This window comes from Hirundo rustica, chromosome 1 (assembly GCF_015227805.2).
Source record: "Hirundo rustica isolate bHirRus1 chromosome 1, bHirRus1.pri.v3, whole genome shotgun sequence".
In the NCBI taxonomy this organism is placed as follows: domain Eukaryota; kingdom Metazoa; phylum Chordata; class Aves; order Passeriformes; family Hirundinidae; genus Hirundo; species Hirundo rustica.
The window spans coordinates 143269909-143297350 of record NC_053450.1 but is presented as its reverse complement, the minus strand read 5'-3'; the positions used below and the strand labels follow the sequence as shown (position 1 = coordinate 143297350).

Here is a 27442-nt window from a genome sequence, read left to right as displayed (position 1 = left end):
GGTGACCATTTGCTGGCAAAAACGGTCCGACATCTGAGTAAATTTGCTGGAGCAAGGGAGCTCTCCTGACAAACACTTCTTCAACAAACATCTTCTCTCTCACAGGAGTATTTCGCCTACAAACACACACAAGTAATTTACAACCTTCCACGTGTCTGCAGCATGCCACTGGCCACTCATACATCCTTATGATGTTACCAAAAGTCAGCCTGTAATAGAAGCCTCCAAGCTTTGCATCAGCACTGAGCACATCCCTTAGAAGAAGGAGAAGAATATTCTCAGAATATCTCAGAAGAATATTCTCATGCTCAGGCCATGGGTCCACATTGGATCAGCAAGGCACAGACACGGAGGTTTTCTTTTCCATCACAAAGTGCTCAACCAAGGGGGAGCGTGACCAGTAAGTTAAAATATAACAGTACTGTCCCTTTAGAACTGAAATTAATAATATTACTAACAAACCCTGATAGCAAAAATGAAGCTAAAATGCACCAAATTTGAAAGAGCGGTTATTTGAGGACAGGGAGAGAAGGAGGAAGCCTATTCAAAGTCACCTGGTAAAATGCTAAACTAATTTACAGAAAGAAGATAGGCATTTCTGCAAACAGAAAATAAGTTAAAATTATTCTTTCCCAGACATAAAAACATGTAGAAAACACAAATTCAACAAAAAAGGCTGAATTCAGATCCTTTTCCTCCCATCCTATGGGAACAATTCCTACCTGCAAATTGCTCACTCTTAAAAATTACAACAAACTTGTCAATTTAAAGAATAAGCTATGCAGAGTCCTCTACCAGATGACTCCTGAAGTCTAATTACAGAGCACTCCTGTTTTGAGAAGACAGAATGGGGGAAAAAGCTTTATTATTATTATTAATACATAATACTTCAGCTCTCTCAGTGTGCGACATAACATAATATATGAATGGTCAATCAAACCATTAAAAATGTTATTGATTTTGAAACTGAAACACTAATGGGGACCTGTTCCTGAAATATCTCAGAACTAAACAAGTATGTATGAAACAAGCTAGCCCCACAAATCAGACTGGACATTACAGGAACCAAACTCATCTGGCTGCTTATGTTTAACAGTATTGATTGTTCTGTGTAAAAAAAAAATGCAGGTGTTATATAGCTTTGGGAAAGGCCTCTGAAAATATTTCTAACACATGGAAGACAAAAATATAAAAAGAAATGCAAACCAAATCTCCTCTTTAGAAAAGGCATTTGCTGCTACTGATTCAGAGGCTAGGTACCTACTACGGTTTTGGAATCCTGTTTTCACAACCCCCACCAAAAAGAAATAAAAGGAAAAAAAAAAAAAAAAAGTTTAAGAGACTCAAACCCAATATAATGTTATAATAACCAATGTGCTAAAAATTCTTAAATCTGCTGTATATTTTAATGGTTAATATCTACTTTTGCCTCTAGACGGGACATTGCAGTTCCTTGCTACCTGAAAGCTGCATGTCTGTTTCAAACAACTTATTCACCCTCTGGCTGTCAAGATTGTTGCTTTACAAAATTAAATACAGCCTCTAGTAGTTATCCATTCACCTTTCTGAAGAGACATGACTTCTGTTAGTTAGGATTTGTTCTTGCTTTATGGGAACTTTAGAACCTACCCAATTCTCTGATGATAAAGACTCGGATAAGGGAAGCCCCAAAGTTGGAGCTTCATAGTTATCTCCATTTCAAGTTCATCCCCAACTGATTCCCAGAGGGAAGAAGCAATAACTCAATTCACAGCGGTAAAAAACCCAGCCTAATTGCTCTTTTCCTGCAACAGTGACACAGTGACTTCTCAGGCAAAACATAAAGGAGCTTTCAACTGCAAAGTAAGGAAAGACTGTCCAATTTCTCTCTTAAAGCATGCCAGAATCCCCACGTCATTATGCCAAGATCTCAAAGCCAGCTCTGATAATTAATATTTCTATGGACTGAAAGACCCTTAAATTAAATCTCCACAAAGCAGAACTAACACAGAGGATGCAAATTTGCTGAATTTCTATCCTATTGTCTTTGGGGCAGGGGATTCTTCATGGAGCAGCAGACTTCAAGCCCACTGTCTCACTCATTTCATAAAACTCTGGAAACAAATATACAACTTGCAAGCACTGTCCCAAGGTAAAATCAAAGCATGCTCTACATTTTTTGTCCCACAGTAGCACTGCTTGATAAATAGCATAGTCATTTCATAAATGTTATAAAATTTGAAGCTCTTCAGACATTTCTGAAGTCTGGTATTTACATGGCAGGTTTGTACCAGCTGCAAAAGAACCATTTTAAAATTATAGTTTTGTATTGGTTACCTGTTGGTTAACTGTGTCATAGAAATAAACCAACTGACACAGTCTTTTCAGAATGCAAACAAAATATGATTAAACCAGAAATTTTGCCTACTATAGGCACATTATGGCAGACAGAGATAAAACCCATGGGGCTCCAGCCTGCCACAGCCCCAGATGATATCAGTGTTCAACTTCAGAGCACACATGAGTGGCTTTGAAAGGAGACACTGTGATGTGAGCTGGCAGATTAGAAAGGAAAATTCAAGCCCTTAAAAGAGATTGCATGGTTGAGATAAATGAGCACAGGTGTCACAGGCTTAACTGGAATTAGCATCAGAATTTGGGACTTTCAAAAACTTAGAATGTTTAAAATCTGTAAATAAATTAATTCAGTGAAGGAAAACAATCTGTCAAAAAAGAACTTAATTACCTAGCAGTTATGTTTTGCCACTGAAGAAGTAAAGATTGAAGCTAGACAAAACACGCACAAACACTCCCTTCCAAGGGATCAATGGGCCCACAGAGACCAGGGTTAACCCTGAAGCTTTTTTGCTCTCAGCATACTGCAATTCTGTTGTGACTTCAGTTTAGCTAGAAAAGGAACAACTTCTACATTACAGCATCCAGCAACAGGCTAAAGCAACCTTAAAAAGAGAAGCTCCATTTCTTTGTGATGAAAAAAGCAGTTTCCTGCAATTTTGTTAACCAATACAAAACCAATATTTTAAACATTTAAATGCTCAGGCATGCAAATGTGATTTGGTGTTTCCCTAAAAATAACACATCTCAAATTCCCTGGGGAAAAAAGGCCATTCAATCATATGTTTGAAGCCTACTGAATCATTTGCTTTCTTCAAAGGGGACAAGAAAATAACCCAGTCAAATCTTTCACACACTTAAACTCTGTAACAGAGGTTTTAAAGATTGGGTTCCTGTATCTTGATTTCACAGTGCTGTCCCAGCAAGTTACTTAAATGGAATAATAAGCACAGCACGTCCTCTCTGACTTTTGTACACAATCCAGACCGGTATTGTTCTTGCTGGCAGTCTGAGCTGCACTCCTTCCAGGGAGATTTGGGGAATATAATTAAATTATTTATAGAAGTTTTAGTTTCAGATAACTAATCACATAACATTTACGGTAAAGAAAACTAGCAGATACACATTTGTGAAAAAAAGTTAATTTGCATGATTAGTCATCAATTCCTAAATCAGAATTACAGTAAAGTATTTCTTAGTTTGGATCAGTTTAAGAAACATTAAAACATTAATTAAACATTGTTGGTCTCACTTCCTAACACATTTACATTTCAAGGTGATACATCTATTTTCTAAATATTAATGCATGTTAACTTCCTATATCAACCATTTAATAAGCAATGGTAATATGGAAACAGAGAAGGAGGGAGAGAGACACCACATCTGTTTAGAATCCCTACAACAGCATTTTTGCCCTCTTGGTGTATTTGCATGTATCCTTTAGTTCTCAATATCCTGCAGCGTATAAATGACCAAAACTCCCAAACCATTCTCCATTATTTTAAGAATATACACAGTTATACACAAGAATGAATATATAGAGATTGTCATTGTTACTAGAAGGATCATGCAATTTTTTTAAAAGGTAGGAATGAGCAGAGCATCACACAGTGAAATTACCCTATGTAAAAGGGCCTTTTTCTCACAGCAATACAGAAAAGAGAAACAGAAAATAGATAATCAAGAGGACTATAGAGGATCACTTGAAATAGAAAACATTGGAAGTAAATTGATAGGATTTCAGTTGCAACAAGAAGCTTTTGGAAATATATTAATTTCAAACCCAGAATATTTTAACTATTCAGGACAAAGCAGAAGCAAGAACAGTTATCCAGAAAGCTGACAATTCTTTAGTAGTCTATAGGGCTTTCTAAACAGCAGTCAGAACAAGGTAAGGCAGTTCAGCTGAAATAGAAAACAAGCAGTGTTCATGAGTAACAGAACATTTTAAGTATGAAAATCTATGATGATTACATCAATAATATTTCAAGGGCAATACAATTAAAGCTGGAATTACATACTAGTAATCAAAGAGCTAACTTAATCTCATCAAAATTACAGAAGAGCAGCCTCACAAAGAAAATGCTTATATAGCTTTGTTAGGAGACACAGCTGAAAGGATAAACACAAACCAGAATTAACAATATTAACACCTGCCTGCAATTAATTTCTTTAATTACAGCAACATTCCTCCCCTCCCTAGACAAAGTTAAAATAGAAAAAAAGAACTAAGAGTCTTGCCAAAGCAAAGACTTTAATTTTGTAAAATCTGAATGCTTTCTGATGCCTTTCCATCTGTCTCATTGGAATTTCAGTGCCCATCACTGAACAATTTCTAGTTAAAAAAACAGTAACAGGACTACTGCCAATAGTGGACTCTTACTGTTCATCCACCAATTAAATATAGCCAATTCCAGGCAGAAACACAACGTGTGCTGCTGTACCTTGTCCCTGACACAGCTGACACTGCTGCACACATCTAACGAAAGAAAGATAGAGAATCCAGCCCAGAGAACAGCACTGGGCAGGGACACTGCTAAAATGCCCATCTTCCTTATTATACCCCATGTGACACCGTACATGCACTGGAGGTACTGATCAGCTCTCTTATCTTTAGATACAAGAAATGGCAAAAAGCCAAACAGTTGGTTATTACATGTTTAAAAAACATTTACATTTAGGAAACTAACAGAAGTGAGCATCTGAGACATCAGTGAAGTCACAGGCAGTGACTACAAATAAATAACAGCAAGCAATAACAGAGATCAAAGAATATTATCACCTTCTGTCTATTACTTCTATGTCCAGACTTTTCAAGCATCAGACAACATGGAGACTTTCTTGCAATTTCAGTAATGACTGGAAACAACTTTAAAGTGATGACAGAAGAGATTAAAAATGCACAAGATTTCAAACCTCAGATAATGAACTGGGTATGGGGCAGTTTTGAAAATTTTGGAGGGGTTTTTTTTGATATTTTATAGGTTTTATCTGATTAGGCTTCATATCAAGATATGCAAACAGCCGTGTACAAAATTTAAATCTTTTCTACTTAACTGAACCAAAACTGCCAAGGTAAAAGTGTTTTCTTAATCAGTGTTCTGGATAGGCTTTAGATAAAATCCATGAAAACTATGGTGTAGAACGTCACTGTTGAATATCATAAACTGAATATTCTGAACATTAATCTTCAGTGAAATACAAGCTTTCAGGAATTTTTTTTCTATTCATTGGAAATTAAGGGGAACTGAAACAGTAACACCACAAATGCATGAGCACTTGACTGTGGTTTCAAATGGCAATATTGCTTCCTCCTTGAATATCTGCCTCGTGAAAAAGGGCAGAATGGAATTTGGGGGGGGGGGGGGGGGGGGGGGTGATATATTTTTTTTCTCACTTAATCTATTGTTTAAGGCATCATCAGACTTGATATACACAACTCAGTGGCTAGCCCTCAACTTTAGTTTAACCTCTGGGTTCTACTTACAAGTATGGAATTCTTGCAATTACTAAAGATGCCTATATAAGCAAGCACAGTATATTGTGGAAGACACCTTTCCTAGAAGAAAACACTTCCTTTTATCCAGTAGCAATGTATTTCCCAATATAAATCCAGTTTTCTTTTCAGTGTATGCCAGCAATGCTCCACAATACACAGAGCAGCAAAACTGTAACTGTTAACAGAAGTTTCATGTTTCCAGTTTCTTTTCTCCTTCGCACGCTGCTTAGGCAAGGAAAACCCAGACTGTGAAGCACAGCTAATGACCCCACTGTGTTCCTACCAAAGTGTAATTATAGGACATGCAATACTCAAATCACCCCAGCATTCTATGCAAAAGAGTTGAGACCTGAAGAAACCATAAGGCTCTGTACAGCTCCGTCAGAAACCAGGAGGCCAGGGCTGAAATATACTCATTACTGAGTTTTAGAAAACCTCTCTTATTTCCACAGCTGAGTGAGAAAGATAGCTCCTTGCTCCTCCCTTCAAGCCCAAAACAAACATCAGCCTTTATGGGCATGCAACTGTGCCCATAGTACAGTACCAGCACAAGCACTAATACTTCACACTGAAAATTCAACTTGATTTGGATGTCCTTATAAAATATGTAATTTTTTTTTAAGAACAAAATTAAGTAAGCAAAAAATAATTACTACATTTTAGCATTCTAGTCAACTCTGAAAACTCATCACTGTGTGCTCACAGACCATCAATGTAGCCTAGGCCTTAAAAAAGTAAAGTATCAAGTATGTAAGGATGTCTGCTGCTCACATACCAGCACGGCTCTGTACTACTCCAGCACGTGCCCTTCTGCCTCCAGGCACTCCAAAACCACCCCACAGACAAACTTACTTTCCTGTACCAGAAGCAACCCAAATCTAATACAGAGGTTTATAAACAAGGATTTTTTTTTTTTTTTTTAAATAAAAGAGTCCCATCCAAAGACAGTAATGGGAATTGTAATGCTTGCCTCTGTCTTACATGTTTACAGATATTCCTCAGTTCTTTAAAGGTCTTCTAATACAGCACAGTGAAGATGTTCCTATGCATTTTCTCTGAGCAGCTGCTGCTGTCAGAGACACTGTCTTGGCCAGCTGTGGGATTTCTCAAATTCTCTGCTACGTGCTAATACAACACTTGAAGACAAGTATGCAGGGTACTTTTTGGAAGGAAATAAAATTTAGTGAAGGCTTATTCTTCATCTGTTTTTTAACTTTACTGAGTAATCAAGTGGTTTGGCTTTCTAAAAGTCAGTCTTATTTAGTGAGTATCTTCGCATTATATACAGCAAATATTCACCAGAAAATACAGAGGCAGGAATGGACCCTTAATCTGAAGGCAGGGAGGGAGACAGAGACCAACTGGTCAGCTACCTTTTAAATACACTTTCACAGAGAAAATATTTGAGAAAGTAAAACATCTGTCCTTCGCTAAAACCCAGGTGGTTGAAAAGGTTGAAAGGATTTTTCCCACAGCTTGATGTTGTAGCTATTATCAAAACAGCTATAAATCAAACTCCAAGTACAGACACTGCTGAACTTCACTCTAAATGAAAACAGCAAGTCAAATGTATAATTTAATGCCAACTTATCTTCAAAGGAAGACCAAAGTTGCTGATCTTGTCGTGGATACATCCCAGCCAAGTGAGCCCACCCCATGCTGTTCACCTTGCAGGTCCCATGAGGCACCGCTCAGTGTGTGCCCTTCACCTCTTAACAGTCAGCACAGGAGAGTTTCAGCCAGGACTGGTAAGAATGAAGAACTCCTCTATGAGCCAGGAACTATGGGCAAAACCCCAAAAGGACACCTTATTTGACTGCAAACAGGAAGGGGTTTTTTTAATATGTATTTTTTTAATTTTTTTTTTAATTTCTTTTTTTCCTCTTTTTTTTTTAAGAATGGACAATAGACGTCAAGAAGAGCCATTGTACAGTGTAGAAAGTTGTAAAAGAATCAGCAAACCAAGTCTTTGGCTGTAATCAGCACCATTTAATTTACATGTTCCTGGCAGGGCTGCTATCAGTTCTATTGAATTTACATGTTCCTGGCAGGAATCTATGTCCTAAGAGCTTCTACATTCACACAGAACCCTGAATTTTCTTTACCAAAGGTTTTAGTTGTGAGGGGATTTATATAAATGTACATAAATATATGTATACATATGTACATGTACACAAAAAAATAAAAAAACCCACCAAATAGCCCCTAACTAAAACAATCTATTCCTAATCTTACAGTATTGTTTTATTTTCAAGGAAACAATTTTACTACAAGAACTAGATTAACTTTTTCTTTGGTCTAAACTGGCAGAAAACCTCTCAATTTCTTTTCTTGCAGGCTTCTAAAAAATTCTACACCCTGAAGGAATTGCCAAACCTCGGATCTAACTTCAAGAGTTGCCTTGATACATCACCTTGGAAAATAAAAATTTTCTTAAATGTGATTCTACTAAATTCCCTGAGAAGGGTATTGGAACAACCAAATTAGGGATGCTGCAGCTTCTTCTGCTACAGTCTGCAGTTCCAACGAATAAAACAATTATTTCCCCACCCACTGTAAGTCTTCTGGCATGTTTTAAGGGCTTTTCATTCTCTCACAAATATTACTTGTTGACATGGAGATTGCTTTGCTTGAAAGATGCCAACTGATATTTTTCATTCTAGCTTGCAGCATCAAGATATTGTCTTTAAAAAATTAAAATCTTTAGTATCAGGGAAATAAAAGAATTCCTATTAAGGGGAAGAGGACATGTATTAACTTTAAAATAAATTCTGCTCCCAAGAGTCAGACACAATATTTGCAAATTATTTAATATTCAAATAGTTTTCAACTTCCTTTGTTCATATAACCAATCCTTTTGTGTTTTCTTTAATTTCCTATTTCTGATAAATAAGAGAGCCAAGGACATTTCTCATCGCTGTCTGAGCTTGAAAACACGCAAGTTACCCATTATTAATATATTATACTAATAAGCACAACACATAAAGTGTTGTTCATCACAACAACCTTCCCTTGCAAGTAATTTCTGATTCTCCATTGTTTACCAGGTCAATGTAGCACCACAGAGATGACACTGATCCCTTTTAATCCAAGGAATGAAGCTAACAGAAATAATTAATGCTAACTACCAATATACTAGCTATTTATCTAAAGCACAAAGGCATGTGCCTGGACATAGCTGCTATATATTACCAGAAGGAAACTCTGACTTTTTCCTCCCATCTATTTTAAATTCCTTTAAGAAAATACATTCACCCCAAGTTTAGTTACGGCACCAGAATACGCTATCATGACTGAGTCCTGGATAATAACTTCAGCTTGCTATGATAAGAAAGCGTACTTGTGGCAAAACAATAAATTCTGCCAAAAAGGGATAAACAGAAGACAAAAGAGAAGGATACAAAAAAAAACCTTAGAGCATGAAAGACCACCAGACCCAAACCGCAAGACAGACAGTGCCACTTAGCAGTGGCAGAAAACTGGTTTTTTGAACTAAGTCCTGGGTTTCTCTCCAAACAATAAGTATATACTGTCAAATCTTACTTGAAAGGTGCCGCAGAGATCTTTACAGAGACAAAACAGGTTCCTGGGAAAAATTTATTTTCCAGGTTACAGGCAGCTATTACCAACTCTCCAGAAGACATCAATAATAAAGTTTTATCAGTGCTTACTTGCCCTATTATTTCCTACCAGATAAGAAGAAAAAAGTACCTTAGTTACTTGATGAAAGAGAACTGCAGCAAGCAATAGGAAGTTAATAGGACTATTCAGAAATCAGATGCAATATCCTCTTTCAACAAGTGCCTTGCTGAACACTAAGAGTCTTGCAAGAGCAATTTCCATGTTCTAAATTACTTCAAAAATACTTATTCTCACAAGGGCCCTGGTCAGAAAATTCATCATAGGAATTAAATGTGTGATAACAAGCTCAGATGCTTTAGTATCACTGCAAACACATGTTTTACAGCCAGCAATGCACTTGAGTATACAGTTTACATGCACTGCTGAACTGAAGCTTCACACTTAATTATACACTGCTGCACCCCTGCCAAAGCATTTTTCATTGTGAATTATCCCATCCCCCATTTGATAGTTACCTGTAACAGCTTATTTTTAGTATACCTGCATCAAAGCTATTTTACATCAGTGAAAACCAGGATTAAGATCTCCGTGTAAGAACTGACAATGGCTTAAGCAGGTCAGCACATTCTCATGAAATTTAGTTGTGATAAAATATCATTTTTATCTCATAAATAAGACAAGTTATACAGCTACAGCCACATTTGACAGTGTGCTGACTTAGTACATTACATTCCCCCTAGCTTTGATCAGCACAGCATGCCCAGCGTGAAGGAACTTCTGGTGGAGATGATGGCATGGCCATTAAGGGAAGCACGGCAAGCACTCATGACCGTTTCAGCAGCCTTCTGCAAAACACTTTCTAGAAGAAGACAACGGGGATAGAGAGTTCTTCTGACCTACAAACGAAAACCTTCATCTGGCCAAGAGCCCAGACTAACAAAACCAGGGAAAGAAGAGTACCAGGCATGATCACACAATCCCTCTAGGTCCCACCACTACCTGGCAGGACAGGACTGGGTTGGACTCTGGGAACCCATCAGTGACAGCACAACTGCTTTTCCTGCCCTGCCAGCTCCTCAGGGTGCCACCTGGTCTGCCAGGTAACCCTGCCCAGAAAAGACCAGCTACCAATCCCACTGGGCAATGCTGAGCTCAAGCACATTCCCACTCCTTCAATAGAAAGAAAACCTTTTCCAGAAAGAGACCCTGTCTTTCAATTAGGACACGTCAAACCAGTCAGATTTGAGTCCCCTAACAGAAACCAAGAAGGTTCCTCATTTGCATGGGGAAAGAAATGCAAAAACACATGGTTGAAGATTTACATACAGCTGGACACATCGGATAATGGGCAGAGTATCAATTACAAAGATGGTAATTACCAGGAAATGTCTTCCATGAAATGCAGATCTTAAGACTCCTACTGACTAATTCTCTTTTCAGCTTTTTATTCAGAAGAAAGCAGTGTATATGCATTCCACACTCTTTAAAAAGAAAAAGCCTACAGTTTCACAGCCTGGTTTAAGAATTACAACTCATGCACCATGGTTTATTTGTAATCCCAAATATACATGTAATCATAAAACACACATCTCCAAAAGATATCAAGAAAATATATTATAGAGATTAAAATGCACTTGGAAGTCCAAAGGCACAATGCACAAATACAGAAATTTTACCAATTTGTAGATAACCATCACACAGATCCAAGAGAACAAGGACAATTTGCTGGTCTGTAAAACATGTAGGAGAGGGAGGAAAGTAGGAAAATGCAGCCAATGTTGAAATGAAAACATGATGTAAGATAATACAGGACTTTGAAATCAATGGTGACAGTTATGATGCCACCCTGGAATCTTCACTGACCCTGCTCTGGAACAAACTAATTGTTGTGCAATTCTCATCACTCAAAAAGAACTGTGAAACAGAAGGGGTCAAGTAAGAGGAGATGAGACCAGGGACACGATGTCTGTGTGTTGTGGTTAGAAGCAGCTTGGGCTGAGCACAGGCAGGAGGCAAGTAAGGCAGATTATGGTAGAGTGATACAAAACAAAGGGGAAGAGGGGAAAGGAGATAAAAATCAGACAGTCTTGGTTAAGCAACAAGGATAGAAAATCATCAAAAATCATTGGAAGAATAATCAAAAAGGAGTATATTCATCTTTCAGGTCAAAGCTGCTTTTACCATTGTACCAGCAACACACCAACAAACAATAAACTAACTTTTTACTTTAAAAATACTATATTCCAATATGTTTGTTAAACATAAGACCTTAAGAACAAAGTTTTCACTCAAGACCACACACACAAAAAAATAAATTAACTGGGGGCAGAATCTGCTACCTAACTGTGGCCTGCTCTTCTACCAAAGCCCGGAGGCCTATCCCTCACTTGTGGAGCTTCCTGAAGCTCACCGATATCCCAAGGCCAAGTGCCACGCTGGGCTTGCCTCAGTTATCCAGCAGCCCAGCACCAGAGCAGGCCCTGAGCTGACCAGGGCCAGCGGGGGCAGGAGGACACCGGGACACAGGGGCCGTGGCAGAGCCTTGCTGCACACACGCCTTCCTTGGAGCACGGATCACCCACGGCCGGCACCTTCCCTGGAGCCCCACGCCCGGAGCAGCCACGGTGTCAGCACCATTCCTCACTGAATAACCACCCTCAGAGCCAGCGCGAGCACGCTTGCTTTTCTCTACACCAACAAATACACTGGTATATCCATGGGAGCCCGTTTTGAGATACTCAACACAATATCGGAGATAAAAGAACTACGGAAGTGCTTCCTTAAGTTCTCTTCTCCTTTCCTACCCACAATCATACATAGTTTCACTGCTGTTGAACTGCAAATTTATATTCAAAAATTAAAACAGGCAGTAAGGAGAAAAACAAACGCAACAAAAAAAACCCCCACAACCAGATATGTGAAAATATGAGTGCAGTTGTACAGTATACACTGTATACAGCAGTTGTACAGTATGAACTGTTCAGGTTCTCATACAGTAATATAAAACCTCATTGTTTGGATTGCGTGAACTGTGACTCAAATACTTGTTACAAAAATAATTCTTTACCATAATATTTTTTAAAGAAATGTGACTTAAAGTCGAGAGCTTATTTTTCACAAAATATTCATTTCAAGCCAAATTTAACTTGGCACTGTCCCCTTCACTTAAATATCCATTTTTGCCGTGGGGAAACTAGTTTCTAGATTTAGAATTTGCATCACTGCTTATGTATGGAATTTTAATTCTTTTTTGTTTGTTTCCCCTAGCTTTCAAAGGCAGTATTGGTTTCTTTTTCTCCACGAAACAACCAGTTATATCTCTCCTACTTTTTATTCTTTATCACAGACTTGATCTCTAGGACCATCTCAGTTACAGGAATCCTTCCTGTACCTAATCCCATGAAAAAGTACAGAAAACTCTCCATAAAATTATAATTACAATTCCTATGTCTGACACAGAGAGAGTAACTGTATATTGTGAATGCAGCATTCTAGATACTTATCCCAAGTGAATTATCCTAGAAGAAAGGAGGATATTTAGCTGCACGAAGTGTGATTTGAAAGCTTAAAACACAATTGCACTTCCAAAATCTTCACAGGCCTTCAACCTCCAGTGACTGACTGAATAAATGCAAATGGATTTCCACCAGCTAGGAACAGTCACAGCGACCAGCTCCAAGGAAGGGAGCTCTCCACTGAGAGCTGCACATTCACAGGGAGCATCAGGTGGGGCTGTCACACAGCTCAGAGCAGTGGAACATGCAAAAGATCTTGCTGTTCACTTGTGGAACTTGATTTTACCTTGATGTTTATTTTACCATCTGAACTTTGAAATCTGCTGCCTATGATTTTAACAAGAAATATTATAATACTAACCAGAAAAAAGCTCGTGTATCAATTTCAGAATCCTTTTCAGGAAATGTTCACTCCAAATGTAAATAAATCAATCACTGATTACTATTTAAAAATGGAAACACTAGGATTTCAAACCACATGTATGAACAACTGTGCCAAGTGGTTAACTACAATCCTTATTTTAAAAGTGATAGTGAATAGGGCAGAGAACTTCACATTAAAGATCATCTTCAACAGATTTTATTGAGTTTGGAGATACAATAAATTTAAGATTCTGCCTATATCTTTAGTTGAAACTTTGCCAGTAACTAGAAATAAAATTCTTTCTAATCAAATCTGAAACTGTTTCTTCCCTAATTACAAACAAAGCAAAATAATGCTATGAATTGTAAGGCAAAATATTCTGCCACTGTACTTATTATTATGAATCCTAACTCTGTTGATTTCAGCTATATATTTCATAAACTTTCACACTGGTTATTCTAATAGCATTCTTTGAAGGAGGAAGTTAGGGGAGACCCACACCAAATTAGTAGAGACTGCAGTTTGCTGAATGAAAACTGCATATATAACAGAGACAACTTTTTTTCAAGCTAGAAATACAGATAAGATCTAAAACTCCTAATATTAGCCTAGGAATGAAGAGATCTAATCCACCTCAAATGTTGAAAGACCTTCTCCAAGGTCTTTAGACCACTTGCAACACTTTACAGCATAACACAGCTCACTTAGTCCTTCAGAGATGTAATTACTGCTTGTAAAGCTCACTGACCACAGCCTGAAAGCTTCTTTTAGTCAAAGCAGGGAAGCATGGTCTGCTGTGTTCAGGATCAGCTACAAGTCCCAAACTGTGGATCTTCTAATCTAATGCAATGGCCTTCCATAGGAAGGTCAGGAAGGAGGATAAAAAACCACCATATACTTAACTGTAAAATGCTATTGATAAACAGCACAAAAGCATAACTCTGGCCAGTCATTTCACAGACACAGCCTCATCTACTGACAATTCCTAAATAACCCCGTCCACAGAGAGCTTGCAGAGAAGTGAAAAAGTGTAGGATAGCAATGCAAAACATCTTTGCTGACCAAGCATGGTTTCTTTCCCATGCAGTATGACTTTCAGTATCTGAAATGAGTGTATTTTTTCCAGGGACAAAGATGGTAATAAGTTTCTTTTTCAGTTGGAAGCATTCCTTAAGATGTCATAAAACAAGTAATAACATGACAACAAAAAGAATACTGATGTGCAGGGATAAAATGCAAAACAGACACAATTTTAAGCATGCCAGTAATTCTAAATTCTAGATCCAATTCTGAATCGAAAAAAGAATCCCTGTACCATCAAGTCTTGCATGTTCATTTAATAACACTGCACCTTTATCATGTCACTCTGTGTAGCCTGACTTTACAAAGCCCTAGAGTACTCTGTATCTTTTCTAAGTTTTCTCTCCTTACAATCCAATTTTCAGATGCAGGAATAACTCATCAATTACCACTCTTAATGAAATACCAACCCAGCAAAGAAAATAATCTTTTAAAATTTCAACACGCTCTCATATTGTTTTCAATACTGTTGAAAGTAAATACTTTCACTTCCCATCTGATACCTTCAGGTATCAGCCACAGCTTTATAAGAATCATTTTGCAGACAAAAAAAATAAGCAAGCAAAAAGTCTGAGATACAATTTTTTTTTAGCTAAGGCTGGGCGGAATTTTATTTAAAAGAAAATAACGAGTCAGTAGTTGAAGGCTGACTCTTCTTACTGCAGAGGGAAGGATATCACAATGCAGACTTTCCCTCTAAGAATCACGGTAGAAAAGAGCATGGGAAATGTTACACGAGGTGGAAGAAAATTCGCTTTTAATCTTGGGATTAGTTCTATTCCATAACCTTGTCTGTCTGAGCATTCAACTATTGCAGTTTTCTGCAACATTTTCACACCAACAAAAATAAAGTGCCATTCACAGCACCAAAACCACTGATTTTATTGATACATTTTGTTAGAACCACCAGAAGCCACAGGAGGAGGGCACAAGTTTTGCAGCCCAAACTGCACCTATTGATGGCATAGCAAAGGTATTTAAGCAACATGGTTACAGCATTAGCCTGACTTAAAAGAAATTATATTCATTTCCAAAGAAATAAAGAGAGAAGTAAATAAATAGAAATTGGACTTCAGTGATCCTTGTGGGTCCCTTGCAACTCAGAATATTCTATGATTCTAACAACCAGTTCATGGAAAATCTGAAACTTGATTATCTGAGAACCTTGTCTTAGCCGAATGATCTAAAAAATCCCTTCCAATTTGCAGGCCCAAAATGTTATAGGCATGATGAGAAAGGAAACAACAAATTAAAACATCTGCAGGGAAAAACAGGATTTTATGCAAATTCTCCAATCAGTTTTCATTAGTAACTTTCCATTAATGCCAGCCACGGCCCTTTAGCCAGCTTCTATACTAGTTAAGCATAAGAAGCAGGAGCTTTGGCCTGAAGACTAAGTCCTTTCTCCACTCAGTTCAGGCTACTGAGCACTCCAAGTCCTCCCAGAAGCAGCACAAGAGCTGGTGATGCTCCTACTGCACCGGCCGAGGGGATGGGTTACGGCGGCATACAGGGCCTACAAAATCAGCAACAAAAGCTAGTTTAAGTTGAGCTCAGTAAAACCACCTCCGAACTTTGGTCAACGTCTGCAAAAGGCTTCAGCTCAGGAAACGAACATCCCAACAGTCCATTTCAGCAATTATGGAATATTTGCTTTTAAAGTTGGTTTGTAAGAATATAAAACTCCTTACAAACTGCCCGTTCTTCTTACAGGAGATACAGAGTAAGCAGTAACTACTCCAGGGAAGGCACCACCTATGCAAACTGCTTGGAACAGTCTATCTAGTCTAGACTTAAAAGATTTATTAAATGCTTACTAGCTCTTCCCAAACATTTCAGAGAGGTATAGCACGCATATTAAATATTCTGCAGGATGAAGTGAAGAAAATCACTCCATATGTCAGAATGCACATGGAAAACTAATAAATTTTAGAAGTTCTATTTATCCAAGTTCAAAGGAAGGAAAAGAAGCAAAAGTAACATCAACTCATTTCTACATGGAAAGGTCAGAGAAAGGCTATATGTATGCACTCAGTTTGCAAAGTGTATTTCATATTCTTGCAAAGATGTTAAACAAGGAAGATATTGAGACTATGTCTGATGTGCAGTTGGCTGGCAGGACAAGGACAAGGACAGCCATCAGGTAGTGCTAGGCACTGCTCACTTACTTCCCTTCCAGCCTCAGGACACACAGCAGAGAGCAGCTAGCAAAAGGCATTCACAATGTCAGTAAGCTGCTGTATGGTGTCACACCAGGACTGGTTTTTGTATCATCTGACCTGAGCCAAGCCTGAAGATGCAGTAAACATACCCTGGAAGACTGAAAAACCTTCAGTAAGCACATAAAATTAGCTAAACCAGCTATGACCACACAGTGAAGAGGCTTTCGTTCTTTTTATATACATTATTCTTATTACAAAACCCAAGGGAAAAAATCCAAATATAAATCCAAAATTATCCAAAACAACTCAAAATACAGTAGTCCTTCCATTTTCTGAGACCTATAATTTTTTGTCTTTCTGTTTCAAGTACCAATTTACCTATCCAAGATTGTGTAACTCAGTTTCAAAGAAAATATTAATTGGACGGCGGTGCACTCATAAAATTTCTTAGAGGTAAATTCAGATATGACTAGTCTTAGTACATGCACCTCTGAAAGCTTCTGAAGCTAAATATGAAAATATTGACTTCACACAGGGTGTAAATTTATTGGTTTGATGTGAACAATGTAAAAATGAGGTTTTAGGAAGGTTTTGGACAACATGATGGTGTCTCTTAGGAGAAGCAGGGCACAGACAGAATCACCAGATGAGGCTGGTAACAAAAGAAAAAAAAGAAAGCTGTGCAGGAGGCATCATTAGCAAGGTGCTATATAGGCCTAGGTTCACCAGTGTAGGGCACAACGGAGTGCATTTTTAATTTTTTGATGCATCAGAATGCAGGGCTACCTTGATACATGACCTCTGACAAATGCTTAGACAGATAATGTCAACTACCAAATACCTAAACAGTAGTACTGAAAAACTCACAGATCACCTCTGTGCTGGAGTTCTGGCTAAGGGAACAAGAACATTTTTTGAAAGAGAATTTTCTGTAAACCAAATTAGACTTCGTTTTTAAAGAAGGGCTATCCTTTTACAATCCGTCTTTTTGCAGGAATGTCTGCATGCAGCACACTAGATGTTTAATTTGCTTCTGAAATGCTTATGTCTTGACTTCTGTGAAGTAGGTCAGTTCCTTCACAATGTGCTTCACATCATGCCCTAGCTCTTGAAAACACCAGTATTCCCTTTCAGCAAAATTCCATTAGGTATATGATGTGGAGATTTTAAAACTTCCTTTTATTTTGTTAAAATCTTGTAATTCTTATAAAACCCAGCAGACAAGAAATACACAAATGCTAACTAATCCCATGTCAGAGACCCTCTTATGCCAGTTCCAAGACAGAGAATAAAAAAAAACAAAAAAAAAAACGTAAATGAACAAATAAATGGCTTTTTAAAAAGCAGTCCACTCTTAGGAGCCTGTGCATTAAGCAGCAAAACAATTAACATGATTGACCCATCAGGAAAAGGGCTGAAAAGGTTTATCAGTGATGCACAGCTGTACAGGACATTATGTGAGCTAGCAATGCATGACCTAGTGACATTGGCAGTTTACAAAGAGGGGAAAAAATAAATCTGATTTTTGTGGGGTGAACGTGAAAAAAGGGGAGAAGCTGATCATTAAGAACCGTATTTTCTTGAAACAGCCTAGGAACTCTCCATCCAGTCTCTGTTTCAAGAACAGCCTTTTGGCCAATTTCATTGTATGGTATCAGCTTTTCTTCACACCATCATATTTGCAGCAAGACGTTCCCTTTTGCTCCCTCACTACAGCTCCATACTTGAAAAGCTGACTGTAGGAATCGAGCTTCAACCAGAGGAATCACACCTGAGCACATGCTGCCTTCTGACAAGTTAAACCACCACAGGCTCTGACTGTGACTCGTTGATGTAAAGAGTAAGTGGAGTCTAGGCTATGGTCAGCCCAGCCAGCAAGGACTTACACGATGAATGCACCAGGATGCTTACACAGGCAAAAGCTGGCATCCAAAGAGATACAGAATCTGGCACTAAAGGTCCCAACTATTTTTACTTACGGCTGCCATCAACTGCTGTAAAAAAAGGTCTTGATGGCAAACAGATAGATGTAGAAATCTGCAAGTTCTGAATCCACTGCCAAAATTCTCTTAAGGTAAACTTCTAAATGTGAAGCACAGAAAAATGTGGAAGCTCATCCTAAGCAATAAATCAAAAACAGAAGGTAACCTCTGTATGTTACAGTTACCCTCTTGCTCTTCCTCAAAAGAGAAAAACATTAAAAATCTGTTAGGTGTTCTTCTTTATCATGGGCCTGTACAAGCTAACAATAAAATAAAGAAAAAAAGCATTCAGAAACAAACCAAAACAAAGCATTCAGGTGACTGCATGTTATTCAGAGAGGCAATTTTGCATGTGTGGATTTTTGTACAAGTTCACTACCTTCTTAGAAATTTGAGGGGAAGAAAAAAGAGGAAGAGAGGTAAATACTATTCTCCAGAATAAGTCTCTTGATAAATTCCTCCTCATCAAAACTCTTTCAAAATTCTCCTTCTCTTTCAGATACCAATGTATATAGACTTGTAAAATATTACAGAATTTGAGATTTTTATGGCAAAGTACCAGTGATGCAGAAGTATTTTGTTGTAAAACCAATTCCTACTGGAAAATAATTCCTCCACCTGTTCTTTGAAAAACTACTAGTGGGTTGGGTATGGAACTTGAATTAGAGAAGAGAATTCAAAAGCATGATTTTGAAGGCAGATTTGATGAGTATTTCCTTATGAAGTACATAAGACAGGCAGACATCAAACTGTTCCACTAGTACTAAAATTTCCAGTTAAATCACTCTCTAAGATTTGACATCCCTCCCTCTTTTTCTTTCTCCCTCACATACTGCCAGAAACAGGGCCTGCAGCAGTGAAAACCACGCATCTCTTAAAAGCTTAAAATAGCCCACAGCTGATTTAAAGGTTCTAAAAGTTCTTGATTTATTCAAGCAGCTTTTCCCACTTCAAAAAATAAAATGTTTCCTGAATTTCCCTCAATATGAGCCTGAAAACAACTTCCACACAAAACACAGTAACCAAGACACTGCATGACATGATTTTTACAGCTCCTCAAAGTACCAGTGACAAAGTAAACGCTTGTTAGAGATACAAATTTGCACTTTGAGACCTGTCACTGACACATATACCCAAGCAGGATGGAAGGCTTCTCACTTGAAGAACAGTGAGAAATAAATTTGAAGTGCCAAAAAAGTTTCCTTTCAGTGCATTAGTCTTTGTCATCATTTATTTAAAAAAAAAAAAAAAAAAAAAAAAGAAAAAAAAAAAACCCACCACATTTGGCAACACTACCAATTTGAGAAAGCTTATGACTTGCAGGAACACTACGGAATAAACATCCAGCATTCTCTCTACCCAGCACAGATAACCAGAGTATTGTTCTTTCATTCTAAAATGGTAAAAATATCATCAGAGTTGTCTACTGTGAAGGATTTTTCCCACTTCAGTGCCTCATCCATAAACATCAGTATGCCATACAACTTCAAACAATCCAACAACAAAAATATTATAGCTAGTCTAATACAAAAAAAAATTTCAGAAACAAAGAATCCTATTAGATTTAATACTCAATCATAATTTTTAACCAAGACACCGTCAGTAAGCATGACTCCAGGGTAACAGACCTGCAACAAAGCACACTTCAGAAAGTTGTTTCAGCCAAGTCAGTCCAGCTGTTTTGAATGTACAGGTATCTTATTACCCATCAGTGTGCACAGGGAAAACTAACTTCTCAGACTCTATCCATAAAAAGGGTGAAGAGTAAACCATAAAAAAGAAATCCATAACTATTCATTTTCAAATTTCAAGACAGCTTGCCCATTTGAAACTGTGGCAACTGCATGGACAATGGCCCCAGATGAAAACCAACAAAATGTAAACATAAATAATGACTGAGGTACTTTCTGTGTTCTAACAACAGGTTACAACTCTACATAGTTTAAAGAAGAAGAGACAGAACACACATGTACCTTGACCCAACAAATGGAAAAACCAACCAATAAAGATCTGGGCTTTTTTGCAAGTAACTACTAAGATGCAGGAACTTATCTGCATTGCATGCACATTTTAACAAGTACACATGCATTTACTATTTCCATAAATTGAAAAAAAAAAAAAGAAAAAAAAAGAAAGGCACACTGAGAACAAGGCACAAAACCCACACATCTCTGACCAAAAACTTTACTGCAGCCTGTGTTGTTATAGATGGAGAAATCCGTACCATCAGAGAGAGCTGCATCCTGCTACACTGTACACCACAGATGCTGGAAGAATTAATCATTCACAGATCAACAATTGGTTCTTTCATCTCCCTGGCTTTCTCAGATCAGACCATTATGTATTTTTTTCCACCTACTGATGCTGTTACACTCAATTTTGCAGCCACATGCAGCAAAGACACGTGAAAAACATTCTTATTTCTAGAACGCACCTCACTGAAAGAAACCAGTGAGGGTATCTATATGCTTCCATGGGCTTCACAACTTTACCAGTGTGAAGAAGTGACTGAACCTTGAATTCTGCACTAAAATCACAATCTAACAAGCAGTGAAAAAAATGTGGAAGGCAAACTGAAGGGCACCAAAGTCCCCCTTTCTGGCTTTCTACCAAAAGCGGTTCATGTGAACAAACCCATGAGGACAGCTGACCTTTTAGCAAGTAAAGTTTCAGGACTAAATACTTCAGCTAATCAAAAACTAAATTACATGTATACATTAACTCAACCCATATCTTTAAAATAAAGCTGTATACTGGCCAGTGTGAACGGCACCACATTCAGTCACGACTAAACCGACAGGAACACAGCTCTTTTATTATCTCTGCAGAGAAAGAGAGGGCAAGGCAGTATTCATGATGAGCACTGCGCTTCATCATGACAGTAACGGAAGAAAAAGTCACTGGAAGAGAAGGTTGTCATGGGAAACATTTCTCTCACTTTTATCGCTGGCAGGTTTTGTCCTTCAAACGCTCACCCCTGCAGAGGCCTGGCAGGTGACATCCCGGCAGGTGACGTGAGCTCGGCACAACCAGCCCTGCCAAGGGCGAGGGACGCTCCCCTGGGCCACAGCCGAGCCCGGGTGTCCGAGGGGACTGCCCGTAATGTCACCTCACGACGCTCTGAAGGGCGAAGGGTCTCGCCAGCGCAGACCCGGGGCCGAAAAACTGCACCCTGCCAGAGGATGCGGAGCGAGGATGCTCTCAGCCCCCGCCTAAGAGTCCCGCGCAGCTCTCCGCGGGGACGGGAGCAGCTCCGGGGGCGGAATGTACCGCGGCATCCCCGGGAGCCCCGCGGGGGCCGGCACGGGGACCAGCACCGTCCGCGGCGGCCCGGACGGACCCGGTGCCGGGGCGGCCCCACCCGCGGGGGAGCCGCCGGGGCACAGCCGTGCCCGCCGCAGGGAGCGGAGGGGAGGGGAAGGGATGCGGGGGCTCCCCGGGGCGCCCGCCCGCGCTCACCGTCGATGTTCTCCCGGTCGCTGATGTGCTGCAGGTTGCAGCCCGTATCCTCCCGGCTCAGCTCGGCCTCGGGGCGGTAGGACTCCAGCCGAGAGTGGGCATTCCGGCGCAGCTTGGGGCTGGAGGAGACGCAGCACGACGTGGTGTTCCCCATCTTCTCTGCCCGGCCCCGGCCCGGCCCGGCTCGGGAGGAGGCGAGGGGCGGCCGGTCAGCGGGGACGGCGGGAAGCCATGGGCGGCAGCGGCGACGAGAGGGAGCGGCGGCGGGGGAGGAGGCGGCGGCTGCGGCGCCCTGCGGCTGCACTCGCCGGCGGTTCCCCCCGGCGGCTCATCCGCGGAGGCGGCCCCGCAGCGCGGCCCGCCGGCGTGGGCTGCGGCACCTAAGCCGCCCTCCTCCGCGGGCGGGCGGCGCGGGGCCCGCCGGGGCACAGCCCCATCCTCCCCCGCCCCCGCGCAGCCGCCGGGCCCGCTCCGCGCACGCACCCACGCGGCAGCGTCGCAGCCTCCGCGGCAGCGACACCGCAGCAGCAGCAGCGGCAGCGGCAGCAGCAGCCGCCCCGGGCGGCCCCCGCGAACCGGTTCCGGTTCAAGCGGGCGGTGACGCCTCCCGCCGGGCGGGCTGCGGGAGCGGCTGTGGAGCCCGGCTCGGCCGAGGGGCTCCCGGCGCGCTGGCCCCTGGGTCCCCGGCCCGCCTCACTGGAGCGCCCGCACACGGTCACGGCCACTCTCCCGCAGCCCAGGAGCTCGGCACGCCGGTGCCGGGCCGGCGCCGGGCGCTCCCATGCCCTCCCCGCGGGGGCCCGGCCGGGCTGAGGCCGCGCCGCCGGCCCGGGGACTCCTCGGGAGCCCGCCGTGCTCCCGGAGCCCGAGCCCGGCCCGGCCCCGCACCTGCCCCCGCCGTGGGGACCCGCATCCGACAGGAAATAGTCACTGGTGTCCCAGAGCTTTGTAGGGACCGCACGAATTCTTTGAGAACTTGTTAAGATCTCCCGTAGACTGACCGTTCCAAAGAAAGCAGGCTACTGAGAATTGACAGGGTGTGAAGTGTCCCTTTGTACCACCTCCCCTGTTTTCAGGGCTTTCCCAGTTAAATCCACCTTTGCCGTATTCCAAATAAAGATGGGGATGGTGCGTGGATTTCATTAGTCTATGTTATTTTTTTCTTTAAATGTTCGCAGTCTAAGCAAATCTTGGCTGCTGGAGTTCTGAGTCGTGGTAGTTGAATGGGTACACTGATAATTTGATAACAGAAAAGCATTTTTCTGTGTTTATAAAGGATGCTTTGACTTACAGCCCTGCGTCCAGGGAGCCATTACTTATTCTATCAGGCATCTCATGATATCTGATGTTTTCACAAGATCTGCTCAAGTCAGATGATTACATGAAAGACTTGTAAATTTTTAATCCTACTTTGGTTTTTTTTCCAGATTGTACATTGCAAAGAAAAACTATTTTTTAATTTTCAGCTACATTTTGAATGTTTATTGATGCAAATGTACTCTAGTGGGGTACAAAGAATCAAGAAGAAAAAGAATCTGAGTTTTTTTCAAAATAAAACTGTTTTGGGGATGTCTTCTGTAACTAGTTTTGTGACACGCCCCTCCCCAAACATGGATGGGCAGTAGATTTGGAGTTACATTGTCCCTTTGTGTCTGAGTAACTCAAGATAAATCACGGGTAGGTTTAGCATCTTTTTTTGTATTAGTTTGCATGCAGACAAAAGGAAAATCTTTGCTGAGCTCTTGGTTTAAAAATGCTGTCTAGGAGGATGTCATGCTTGCTAGTGCCTTCCACCACCATGTCATGGCTTGCTGAGGGCACCTCAGCTCCTCTGGAGCTCACCTGCTCTCCAGCTGAGCCTGAGCCTGTTCAGACCGGGCCTGACCTTAACCTGGCAGCAGAGTAGGTTAAATCTCAAACAGGCATAAGCAACAATCAGAAAATTTCAACACAAATTTTAAAGAATCAAATCATCCCAGCAGATACACAACAGAACAGTAAGATGTTACTGAAATGCCCGATTTACCACATCTTACAAGAGGACCTCAAGCTAGTGAGATCTCAGTGGAAGACTATCTGACCTGCCCTTTTAAATTCCACCTTCCCGTAGGAATCAGGGACATGTGCTCATTTGTGGCCTTTTCAACTGTAGCCCCCTGGCATGACTACTTTTAGGGCACCAGTGCCGTTGTCTTTTAAGTACTTTTTGGGTAATGCTAACTGGACAACTGTTGCCTTGCTGTATCGACTCCACTACATTTCTGCATAAACATTTCATAACCCCTAATTATTTAGAAACTTGTAACAGCTGTAAGTCTATTGTAGCAAAATCTTAGACAAAACTTGTAGCTTATACTTCACAATTTTCATAAGCTTTGAAACAAAACAGACCTCCAATGATGGAGATGGGTTAATCACAAAGTTTGCTTCTCTAAATGTATTAGTAGAGCTTAAAAAGACATGTTTTCTTTATTAGAAAGAATTGATTTAAACTTTGTTTTTTATTTAAAACCAACATTTTAAAACTAAACATTGTAATTGTTTTAATGTATTTAAAATCTGTGATCACTGGCTGTGACCGTGCAATCACTAGATGTAATTACTAGATGTGACTATGTGATCACTAGATGGATGCTCTTTAAGATCCTTTCCAACCCAAACCATTCTATAGTCTATCCATAATTCTATTATTCTGTATAGCTACTTATTTTCTTACTTGCAGTCTTTCATTCTAAATTTTTTACCTTTATTCCTCCTTTTCAGTCTAAGGCCTTGCTGAAGTACATTATAATGACAAAGGTGCTACAATACATATTTCAAATCAAAGAAAAGGGATGCTGCTCTAAGGTAATGGTCTCCTGCTGGTGTGTAAGAGCTGAAATATATGCCATGAAAACATATTTGGGATTTGATTATGATTATTTTATTTCATCTATCTGGAATGCATGATGCAAATGTAACTGCATTATTTGATAAATATTTGTAAAGTAAAGCAAGAACAGCTCACTGTACCTTCCTGACGTGCTTAGATGTCAGTGTATGTCCTTCTTTCTTTGATTAGAGCCCATTCTGTTCTTGAGATTTACCATTTATGTATTTTAATGAGTTTGCCCTCCTGAGCAGCTGCATCAGCTGAGGAAGACCATAGAGCTCCTTAAACTAAGGCCAAGGCTTCCATGACTGGTCAGTGCTGACATACCTCTATTTAAAAAGTGCCTACTCATGCACAAAAATATTTTAAATCTGTAGCATCTCCACAGTACAGAAGACACTCCACTATACAAAGGATAATTGATTTTAATAGGCTAAATTTAATTATGTGACCCATTAAATTTTGTGCTTGAAATCTTCCTGGAATGTTGTTGAAAAATGTGTTTCAAACCAGCAGATACAGGTCAGCGTTTCACTTATATAAGCTTTTCAGCTATTTTGAGCTGATAAAAATTATAACTATTATTTAATTCAAAAGTATTTCCTGCTTGTAAAGCAAATGATTTGGGAAGCACATTTAAAAAAAAAAATAAAATAAAATAAAAAACAACCCATACGATAGATGAGTGATGATAACCAGATCTTTTGATTCTGCTCATCTCTCAAATACAGCCTGAGAAATTCGTGTCACACAATACCTTCCCCACACCGCCATCTGATGTTTAGTACGGGTCCTACTCGCACTTTGGGTGTACAGCCACTGTAAAATGCCATCACGTCAGTTTTCTCACAGAGCTAAGCATTGTCTGGAGTTTAAGCAAAAGTTTAAAATTAACATTCCCATGTACAAAGTGTTCAGTCTGGTCAACTGAATCATACCCTAGACTTTGTTGATTGTAATAGCTAAATTTATTTTGACAATAGTAATAAATTCCAAATCAGTTAAAACCAGTCATGAACATACCTGAGGAATGTTATTATCCCTCTGACAATTCTTACTGTTAATATCTGGTTTTATTGTCACAAGCCTGAATTCAGTAGCATTAGCAGGCTTCCTTCCTGAAGGCAAGTTCAGAATGCATCTCACTCGATTCTGACCCAAGCTGTTTGGCAAAGCCTTTCACTGTGCTGCTCCTCAAGGGAATGCATTCACGGATCACGTCTTAGATTCCCTCCCACAAATATTTGCGGAGACTACTCCTATGGCGGATTTCCCCTTTGCTGAAGCTGTTGATTCTTCCACGGTTAAGACAGTGTTTTCTTTCTTGGAAGCAGAAATCCAGTGCTTGACAGAAAACATCCTTTCAGCCTCAACACAAGTTATCTGCCAGCCCCAACCACTGAGCCATCACCAGAGTTAGGTGGAGGTTTCTGTGCATAGCAGATAGCTGCAGCCACTGTTCACAGGAAAGACACCCAGACCTAACAAGAAGCATGTTAGAGATGGGACCTGGTTTAAAGTACGCAGTGGTATCAGTGAAGTTATTCCTCTGGTGAATGGCACACTTGTTTCCCAGGGATCGAGTGCATTACCGGAACCAGTGAGAAACAGGGAAAGAGTAGATAACGATTTGTTTTGAAGATCAAGGCAGAAATTTGGGCTTTTTGATTAATGTATTCAACATTAAGTGCATAAATTGGGATTTTAGTCTCATGCTAGCCCATGAAGAAATACTATTCTAGGCAACAATGCAAAGCCCTAAATTCCGCTCCTACTCTGAAGTGTGTGGCAGCCAGAGGACTCTGCCTATTGCCACTTACTATACCGGAGGAAACAGCTGCTTCAAGAAGGAAGGTGATACACCCGAGAGCAAGTGTTGGAGTACTTCCCAGAACATACATAGCCCAGAAAAGTGCATGTAATCTTTTATTACAATCTTTTTTATTAGTGCCATGTTTCTCACCAACTTGAAATCACTGCAGAAAGAGGCAGTTTCCTCACAAGTAGGGAAAGATTTTCATTGTTTTAGGGGAAACACTTGAAGAACAACTATGCTAGAATATTTATATATATGCATATATATGTAACTGTTCTTTTTGTTTTTATTGTTTCTTCAGGGATTGAATGAGATAAGATCTGCGCTCAGAAGCAGCCAGAAACCCACGCATTAGGCTTTTGAGGGAAGATCACCCACACTGCACAGATCTGCAGTGAGCTTTGGAAGGGAGGAGGCAGTCCAGCAGAGTGTACCATGGATGCCCTTGCATTGTGGAGGAAGGCACAGGCAATTGGATTTAACCAGCTGGGTGGAATTTGATTTGATTAGCTCTGGCACAGTTTCACATACTCTCAATTCATCAGTGAATGGAGTAACTATATTGGAAAGCTACTGGGGAAAAACAACATTGCCCCTGATGCTACTGTCACAGGCAGATAGAGCACAATCCCATACAGGCTCACTGTGTTTTCCCATCTTCATTGTCTCCCTAGTTAGTTTTTTTGTGCCAGTGTGTGTCTTCCTGTATCAGGATTGGCTGCCTTTTCTCGGTCTGAGATCTTGGCATGTGAAGAGCAGTAATTACTCCATGGTATG

The 27442-nt window shown here is 40.2% G+C and overlaps 1 protein-coding gene across 2 annotated transcripts in view; it reads right to left on the bottom strand.

The window, feature by feature from the left end:
• CCNY (cyclin Y) overlaps positions 1-22216 on the bottom strand; it is a 119923-nt gene extending 97707 nt beyond the window's left edge. Inside the window, exon 1 of one of the 2 annotated variants that reach the window (XM_040074061.2) lies at positions 21978-22216. In XM_040074061.2, coding sequence (XP_039929995.1) covers positions 21978-22131 — 154 coding nt within the window. In that variant the 5' untranslated portion in view covers positions 22132-22216. The remainder of the gene's footprint in view (positions 1-21977) is intronic. The other variant, XM_040074081.2, reaches the window with a different exon arrangement.
• Positions 22217-27442: the final 5226 nt, after the last annotated feature.